At 33.5% G+C, this 9,892-nt stretch overlaps 1 protein-coding gene across 1 annotated transcript; it reads left to right on the top strand.

Annotated features, from left to right (window-relative positions):
* Nucleotides 1-611: 611 nt before the first annotated feature.
* LOC131603684 (uncharacterized) lies at nt 612-4,711 on the top strand. The gene is made up of 2 exons (XM_058876100.1): nt 612-851; nt 2,052-4,711. The coding sequence occupies exon 2, from the start codon at nt 2,331-2,333 to the stop codon at nt 4,368-4,370; it is 2,040 nt and encodes a 679-aa protein (XP_058732083.1). The 5' UTR covers nt 612-851; nt 2,052-2,330; the 3' UTR covers nt 4,371-4,711.
* The last annotated feature ends 5,181 nt before the right edge of the window (nt 4,712-9,892 follow it).

Raw genomic sequence — 9,892 nt, 5'->3', positions numbered from 1 at the left:
TTATTTTTTTAGACGTTATTAATTTTTAACATTTAACCTTATAACATATAATTTTTAATTTTAATTTTATCTTTATCTTTATTATTTAAATAAAATTTGTGTTTACTCTTTATAATTTTTAAATTTTTTTTTTGACACATCTAATTTTACTAACATAATAATGTATTAAATACAAAGAATATCTAACAATCATGTTATTTTATATTTATTAATTAATTGAACATCTAATTTTACTAGACATTTTAATTAATTTATGAGTTATCAATCATCAACAATAAATTATAAACCACATCAATCATAAATTATAAATTATGAAACAACAACTATTTTTATCAAATAATCATAAATATGCTAAGTATAATTGTAAAGTGATATACCATTTTTAATTTCTAAATTAAAAAAAAAGTTAATCACTATGCAATGTAAAACTTTTTATACTATTAATACATCACTACCACTCAATTATATTACTTAAAGAAAATTAAAATAAATACTTCCAACCGATTAATTAGAATATTAGATTACACTATAATTTACTCTCAAATATTAAACCAAAAAAACAATTAAAAAAAAGTAGAAGAGAAAAAATAGGAAAAAAAGAGAAAAATGAAACCCTAGAAATGAGGTATTAAATTTGGCCATAGCGTACGCCCACAGTCTAACAGTAAACACGCGCCTCTTCATCCTTATTGCTGCTACCTCACCTCACTCTTTCTTTCTTCACCCTTCTCTTCTCTTCTCTGTCGGCCTCTCTTCTCTTTCCCCAATTCCACAAACCCTAGATATCACAACCACTTCCCCAATTCCAAAATCCAAATCCAAATCAAATCGAATCGAGATACTAGTCATAGGTAATTAATTCTCCCTCTGATCTCAATTTTCAATTTCTGTTAATTTTTTCGTTTTTATTTCAATTTCATACTGAATTATCATTTTTTTTTGTTCATATTCTCTGCTCTGTAATAACAGGATTTTGTTTTTTTTTTTAATGAAAAATTCTGAGTTTTTGAAGTTGCTGAAATTTATAATATTGAAAATTGAATCGAAATTTTTGTTCCTCTTCCACTTTTTCCTATAATTCATGAACACAAAATTGTTTTCTACTTCAATTTCATCGATATGGTATCAAATTCAGCATATTCGGATGCATGCGTGTTATGAGTAATTTATTACTAGATATTTCAATTTCTGTGCTTATGTTTTTCTTTCTGATATTCTATTTTCATGGTTGAGGTTTCAGATTCTGAACTGTGAACAGTGTTTTATAATTCTCCGCAATCTTCCAGTTTTATGATTTTTTTTTTCTCTATGATATGCTCTGTCTTTTTTATTTTAAAAAAATATGATTTTTTTTTTTGTTGAAATATCTAAAGGGGTGATATTGTTGAGGTTAACTGTTGGTGGTGCTAGATCGTGCTCTTCTTTTGGTTGGTTTTGATTTAATCAATGTTTGTTAATGATGTATACTATTTTGTTAGATTAATGATTGTTTGATTAATGACTTATTCAAGTGTCGGTTCACTTGGAGTTCAGCTATCTCTCTGATTTTTGCTATCCCGCCTGAATAAAAATTTCATCCTCTGGAATTTAGGGATTGTTATTCATATTTATGATGAATGTTTTTTTTCCCATTTAGATTCCATTATAATATCTTCTGGAATTATATGAAATTATATTATCTTCCCTTTGATCTGTTACAATTGTTGAAAACTTTTTCAGGAAAAGATTCTCTGTTTTTGATTTAGAGTATTTTCCTTATGTACCCCTCAGGAAATAGTAGATTTGTAGATTTTTCTTATTGCTTATTTTTATTCAAATTGATGCTCAATATCGTGTAAATGTCACTGCAACCATGATTATCTATACCATTCATTGCTAATTTTTGTTCAAATTGATGCTCAATATTGTGTAAATGTCACTGCAACTATGATTATCTATACCATTTATTGCTAATTTTTATTCAAATTGATGCTCAATATCGTGTAAATGTCACTGCAACCATGTTTATTATGGCTGATGTTCCAGTACTGACAGTGGTCTATTGTCGACAGGATGCTTGCTTCCTCTGTGGGTTTTGGAAGGTGTCAGATGTCATTGGGTTGATTTTTATTTTCAACAACTGATAAACTCCATCTCGGTTTAATTCTTCTATATATTAGATGGATCGACGTGATACATCGGGATTTGTTAGCGGGGGTGCATTGTACTCTTGTGGACACATCTAACCCTAACTTTGTAGATATAAATCCCTTTTTTTGTGTCAGAATTTAGGCAAGCTGTTCTGTTGAAATTCATAAATAGGATTAGATATTTATTTTTGCAGTTGTTTTATGGAATCAAGATTCTCGCACTTGGGATTTCGTGTTGATAGTTCTGCAAATGCATTTAAGATTTTAGGCAGTTCTATGCAAGTTGAAGGAAATCGAGCTGGTTATTATGGTACAGATACTGTGTTGCGACTTGATTCCCCTGGTACTTCAATTCCCTCCCACAAGCCTTCCTTTAGGGGAACAAAAAGGAAGTGGGATTTAATTGATGGAGGTATGGGTCAGACTGTTGGCTCTTCCTTGTCACTTGGACTTGGGCGTTCAACCAGTTCATCAGACAGCAAGGGAAGTTCAGCTGTTGCTTGCACTGCTATGTCTTCAGGCAAAGATATTGAGGAGGAATCATCTATGGATATTGAACTGGACTTTACACTTAATCTCGGCTGTGAGAAGTTACATAGCCTTAAGAAACCAGTTGATTCCAATATGAAGACATTGGAGTTGCAACCAAAGTTCGATTTGGAGCTTAGCCTTTCCACCAGACCCTGCGAGTCAGATATTACAAGTGCTCATCTAAACCCATCCCTTCTTCAATTGAATATGGAGGCGGCATCAGTATTCAGTGGGGCACAACATCCAGATGAGGGATCTACTTCATGCAGTTGGAAGCCGGGGGTTGTTTTGCCATCTCTAAAGGCATCATTCAATTCGGAGACGAGTTTTCTTTTTAATCAGGCTCCAAAGCAGTTTGATCATAGTCCAATTGTTCTGGACCACTCCTCATCAGGACCAAAAAGTTCAGTCACCTGTGTTTCTGGGCTAACCCATCAGCCACAGCCACCTCATCGTCACGGCAATTCCAAGATATGTCAAGTTGAGGGATGTGGAAAGGGAGCCAGAGGTGCCTCTGGGCGATGCATATCTCATGGTGGTGGTAGGAGGTGTCAGAAACCTGGCTGCCATAAAGGAGCTGAGGGTCGTACAGTATACTGCAAGGCCCATGGAGGTGGCAGGCGATGTGAATACCTTGGTTGCACAAAGAGTGCAGAAGGACGGACAGATTTCTGTATTGCCCATGGTGGTGGCCGGAGATGCAGCCATGATGGCTGTTCTAGAGCTGCCAGAGGGAAATCTGGACTGTGTATCCGGCATGGTGGTGGCAAGAGGTGCCAGAGAGAAAATTGCACCAAGAGTGCAGAAGGCCTGTCAGGTCTTTGCATCTCGCATGGTGGAGGACGTCGATGCCAAGTTTCTGGATGTACAAAAGGGGCACAGGGGAGCACCATGTTTTGCAAAGCACATGGTGGAGGAAAGCGGTGTACAGCACCAGGATGCACTAAGGGTGCTGAGGGGAGCACCCCCTTCTGTAAGGGCCACGGTGGAGGGAAACGTTGTACGTACCAGGGTGGTGGAATTTGCTCTAAAAGTGTTCATGGAGGTACCAACTTCTGTGTGGCACATGGGGGTGGAAAGAGGTGTGCAGTAGCAGGCTGCACTAAGAGTGCCAGAGGAAGGACTGATCACTGTGTCCGCCATGGGGGAGGCAAGAGATGCAAGTTTGATGGGTGTGGAAAGAGTGCACAAGGAAGCACTGACTTCTGCAAGGCACATGGGGGAGGCAAGAGATGCTCGTGGGGCCATCCTGGGTCAGAATATGCCACCCAACCAGATGGTCCTTGTACTTCATTTGCAAGGGGGAAAACAGGTCTATGTGCACTTCATAGTGGACTAGTGCATGATAGGAGGGTTCATGGAGGTCTCTCTTTGGGATCTGTTCAGGATCCTCGCTCTAGCAAGCCAGATCAACTAAGGCAGGTACTCCTTAACAAAGAAATAGAACTGGCTATGATGAAAACAGGGAGTAGCTTTGGTACTGCTCACATGAACCAACTAGAAATTGCAAGTGCTTGTGCCTCAGCTGAGGAAGGTGGCCACTTTTCTATGTCAGTTGCCGTTCCTGAAGGCAGGGTGCATGGCGGAAGTCTGATGGCAATGCTGACAGCGAGTTCTGGCAGCGGTACAAGCAGTGGCAAAGCTCTAGCTAGCATGGATCCATCCATGCCAATGAAAGGTTACAATATCATGCCCCGGAATTGGATTTAAGACTAGTTACTAGTTATCGACTATGTTGTTATGGTTTCTTTATTTATAACATAATGTATTAGTATTTTACTCTCGTTATCCCCTTTGACGTTAGATTATGAACAATCAGTTGTTTCGACAATCTAAACGTAGGGGATATCGGGGTAAGACATTGTACTGTTAGGTAGTTTGGTGATGTTCTTTTCCCATTCCTAGTTGCTGTGTAAATATTATTACATCTGATGAAATGTCTAGCAGGTTGTGAATACATGTTTGCTACCTGTAAGGACACTGTAGTGTGCCATGTATTCTATTCAATAATTTAATAATAAAGCCATCCTGAATCGTATTTGGTTATTAAACTAATGTTTGTGCACGAGCTTGACAACCATTTGACAGGCAATACATGTAACTGAGGTTGCTGTCATTTGGTTATATTCTACCTTTTTTTTTCATAGATCCTCACAAAACTGTGGTGTTTATTTGTATATTCAGCGTTTTAGTTTTTTAATTTCATTAAAGATGATAAATTGAAAATAATTTGTTTGATGTCCAAGATTTTTTATTTGGGTGAGGTGTGCACGGAAATGGCCTATGGGTAAAATAAGTGTAAGTGGCAATTTTGATGAACATGAAAATAAGTGTAATTGGAAATTTTGATGATTGACTATTTCTCTTACATTTCATTAATGATAATTATAATAGACCAATAGACAACAAAGATAATTTTCATTAATGATAATTATAATAGACCAATAGACAACAAAGATAATTTGGTAATATCGTTATTTTCTTTTTTATTTATTGTATTTTTTAAATTTGTCTGAAAATGTTAACTATATTTTTATATGGAACTATGACAATTGCACACAAGAAAACGGAGTTTTATACTGCCCTTTCAACTCAACTCCATCACCAGATGAGGAAATAGTATGTATGACAACATTACCCTATACCCGTGGACAGCCAGCCAAATCCACAAATCCATTATGAGTATGGCGGAGAAAATCTATTTTGTCTGGGTTTGAATTCGGATTTAAATTTTAGCCGATTAAAAAATACGATATTGGATAATAGAGACACTAGTATTTATTTTGAACTTGCTTTTGAATTCATATTGTTTATTCTATCATGTAATTTATTATTTAGTTTTAATAATTTAAAAAACAAAACTTAGGTACAATTCTTTAGGTGTAGTTCTTACTATTTTTCAATAAAAATATGACAAATATACTTAAATGTGATTTAATGAGTGAAAATAGGAGAAATTTAGATATGTGTAACAGAAAATTATACACTTGTCATATTTTTATTAGAACATAGTAAGAACCACACATATAGAATTGTAATTAAATTTTGTCCTAATTTAAAATACTAAAGGCATTCTTGAATGAGATTTAGCTTTTTATTTCAAAAAATTATGTTATAAATTAATTTTAAAAAAGTTCTGAAGAAAAATTCTTTTTTAAAATGTTTTAAAATTGTACAATATTACAAATTTATCATTAAATGAAAAATATATCACTTTTTCTTATTTTTTTTCCATTAAAACCTTTCAAACATATTTGAGTTTTTTTAACTTTTATAATTTTCATAGAGAATGAATAGTTTTTTAAAAATATTTGTTTTAGATTAGTAAAAGTTTTGTTGTTTTAAAATTTTTGTAATTAAAAAACAGTTCTACAAAATCATATTAAACTAACTTTAAATATGTGGGTTAGTGTTCTTATATTTCGACATGTATTTATTATTTAAAATATGTGTATTTTTTTTAGATTATTTTATTTTATTATTTGTACTGTAATTTAATTAAAAAAAATATTTTTATTAATTAAAATAGATTTTATTAAATGGATTGTGGCATAGTGGGATATCCGAATCCCATCGGAATTTGTTTGGAGTGAGTTTGACTATTAATTTTCTATTTTTGTTGGGAATTTGTTTGGAGTGAGAATTGTTTGTGAATTTGAATTTAAATTTGAGGAAGTAAAAATCAATCTTGACGCTTAAGAAGCAGTTGACAACTAATTTGTTATATTACCATTTGTTTCCCACTAGAGCCATTTGGTTCTATCAATAGTTAACTTTTTGAAAAATACTAATTGTTAAAATAATAAAATTAGACTTCAAATGTACAAGAAAGGACAACCTAACATATTGTTTATAAAGTTATGTGATTTAATTTAAAATATTTAGACTAAATTATATATTTTTCTTTCAATTAATTTTCGTGTAATGCGGTGGAACGAGTAGCTCTAGATTCATTCGTTGTTGAAAAGTTTGAAGTTAGGAATATGGAAAATCAGGGAATCAAGGCTGATATGTTATTTGATTAGGTGGAACGCGATGAATCCTGTCTTTTGATTTTGAAAATTCTTGATCCGATAAACTGAAAAAGCTCTGAACCGATGAATCAAAGAGCAAACATGCAATTGTGGAAAACGCGGAAATCACAAGTTGATTCTCATAGACGGCACCATTGTTCCGTCATGGAATTGAAATTGACCGGTGAATCAACGATTACGATGGATGGCGGTGGATATAAGTTTTCTATGCGGTGAAGGAGGGGATGACCTGCAAGGTTAGACTTTCCTAGACAATAAAAACGAAAAATGTTGCAATCCATCCTCCTCAAATGTGACATTGAGACAATCAATAATACCTCGAATTTGGGAAAAAATATTTTTCCATTTTTTGTAATTCGACGATTAAGGGTGATAAAAAATCGACCAACAAGAGCTCTTAGATAAATCCAAATATCTTTATCAGCCCCATTCATCTCATATAATGGAAAGAAAATACCTACAATATGTGAGATCTCAAGGACTCTGTAGAGGATCTCTAAACCCCTCGTGAAGGCCCAACTATTTAGACGGAGTTGCGAGGGAGCTATGATAATCGCCTTCAAGACTTCAGAATTGAAGTTTTTGAAAGGGATTCCCACCCCAAATAGATTATAATACCTTTATACATATAAAAAAATACTTGTCTTTAACCCAATATGAACGCCTCATGTAGCTTTTCTCGCCCTCCACGCAAGGCTTTAGCAAAACATCGACTCACTTCGGGTGGATGATATAAAAAAATATTTATGAAATTATTTTACCATCATATTACTATTGAATAAATAGTCAATTCTCACCACTTCGTCGAAGAAGGCGGTTGAACACATGTGTGAAGTGGCCATTAATGGTGTCTCTAGTTGTGGGTAAGAAAAGATCAAACAACATCACTATGACCAAAAAACATAACTATTATTTTACATTCTGTTATCTAATTCATTCTTCCAGTTATCCTTCTCAGACTCTCTCAACAACGCCGCCATAATACCACTTCCCTTCATAGGTATATGGATCAACCACATTAACACTATAATCACAATCACTAAGAAACACAATCTTTTAAATAGAAAAAAGAAAAAGAGGTGGAAGAATACAAGAAGACAATACATGTGATAAGGCATTGTATAAGGGAGGATAACTAAGGTTGTAGTAGGCTAGTAGCTGCTGTCGCAATGACAAGTTGAAGATTAGTTGGAAGAAAAATTTTTGGGGAGAAAGTGCGATGAAAATGGAAAGCCAACACTCTGATATTTATATGGGTAAACTTCTTTAGACTAAGTAGCCGTCAATAACATATGACCATCATTAATATGACAAAATATCAATGGCTATGTTCGTAAGCCCGCAAATCAAGGGTCAATTCTAATTAACTGGTTTTTCCCAAGGAATTTTTAATCATTTCATATTAGTGACACACCTAGTCTCTTAATTAGATATATTAATTAGGACATCAACCATCACATCAATTTGGACAACCACGACCAAACCCAATCTTAAAACCAAAGGTGGTAACATCGTCTTCAAACATTTCACTCAAAAATCAATTAGTTCCTTGAAATGCAGATTGTCATGTTGTCGCCCTCAATCACTTTACCCTTACAAACCTCATGCTTTAGGAATTATGAAAATACTCGCCCTTGCAGGTCTAATGCTTAAGGGAGTATGGACAATTCTGTTTTCCTTAAACAATAATTTGCCATTATTGGTCGCAATATTTGATATATTGTGGACCTTTATGAACATAAATTCTCTAAGTATCACCCTAGAAACACTTCTCCTATAATTGGCCTCATGCTTGGGAAATTATGTGTCGTTATAAACATCTTGTCCCACATCCATATTGCATAGAAAAAAATCTAGATCACTTGATAATAACCACGTAAGAAGCATTGAGTGTGAAGGGTGACTACTAGCATATTTGATAGGAATCATGAGGTTTACTTTTTGAGTCGATAACATGACTAAGCTTCAATTAATGTAACATATTTGATAGGAATCACATATCTGAATCTTAAAAAAGAAGAGGAACATGACAACAAAAACATAAAAGTATGTAACGGCTAGACGCCTAATAGCCATAACGAGTCCATGATTGCAATAAAATACACCACGAAAAGAACAAAAATAAAAATCACCAAAAAAAACTCAGATCACCCACCCTATAGATTGCTAGCTTTGCATACGCCAACAAATCTATTTTATTGTACTCGCTTTAAGTACAATAACAAAACAAGAGAATAAATAAACAATATTTCAATACTTAAATTAAAAAAGTCTAAAACAATCAGAAAAATAATGTTATTTTTGGATAATGAAAATAAAAAACAATAGTAAGGATGATCACTCACAAATAGCATTACAAAATGTTTGTGTAGCACGAATAATAAACACTCATTACATGTCGAACTGAGCAACACAGTAAAATATCAATAGCAATAAATAGAGCAAGAAAAATGAAAAACACTATAAATCAACAAACAAAAAAACAGAGCATGTCACAAAGCTCAGGTTGCGAAACACATACAACACAAAGAATAAAGAACAAAAAAATACTGAAAACAAACTAGAGAAACAAATGCAAGATAACAAGAGATGTCGGATTACAACGCAAGAGAATGAAAAACTACAGCTAGATCTAAAGACAAAAAGAAATGTGCACTGTGAACGCGAGATAATGAGAAAATTTTGCTAGTCTTATGAAATTTTTAACCTCTAAAATAGAAAAATAAAGAAAACAGAAAACTGCAGCAAGAACTAGAGACAAAAAGAAATGTGCATGAGAGAATGAACAAAGTTTGTTATTCATGAGATTTTTAACCTTTAAAACGAAAAAGAATTTAAGAGAAGAGTCTTCTAACTTGTTTTTATGTTTTATTTTTCAGTGAAACAAAAGTCCGCCGTATTTTACCTTTTTTTCTATCAAAATCACATTGAACTTGTAAATTTGCCTCAAACTTGCAAATCTATCCGAATTTATACGAATCTAACCGAAAAAATGACTCAGTTATGTAAATCAACTCGTTTTAAACTCATAGACTTGTTTGATTGTAGACATACTAGTTTAAATATGTCACACTCCACTCATTCATGTGAAATGCCAAAAATAAATAAAAAATCATAATAGTAGTTGTTTCTTTGAAGTTACCTATATTACATAAAATGTAACACCAGTTTTTTTAGGCAAGATGACACTAAAATTTA

The sequence above is a fragment of the Vicia villosa genome, linkage group LG5, assembly GCF_029867415.1.
Source record: "Vicia villosa cultivar HV-30 ecotype Madison, WI linkage group LG5, Vvil1.0, whole genome shotgun sequence".
NCBI classification, from domain to species: domain Eukaryota; kingdom Viridiplantae; phylum Streptophyta; class Magnoliopsida; order Fabales; family Fabaceae; genus Vicia; species Vicia villosa.
The sequence above is the reverse complement of the archived record's forward strand: the minus strand, read 5'-3'. Positions and strand labels throughout refer to the sequence as shown.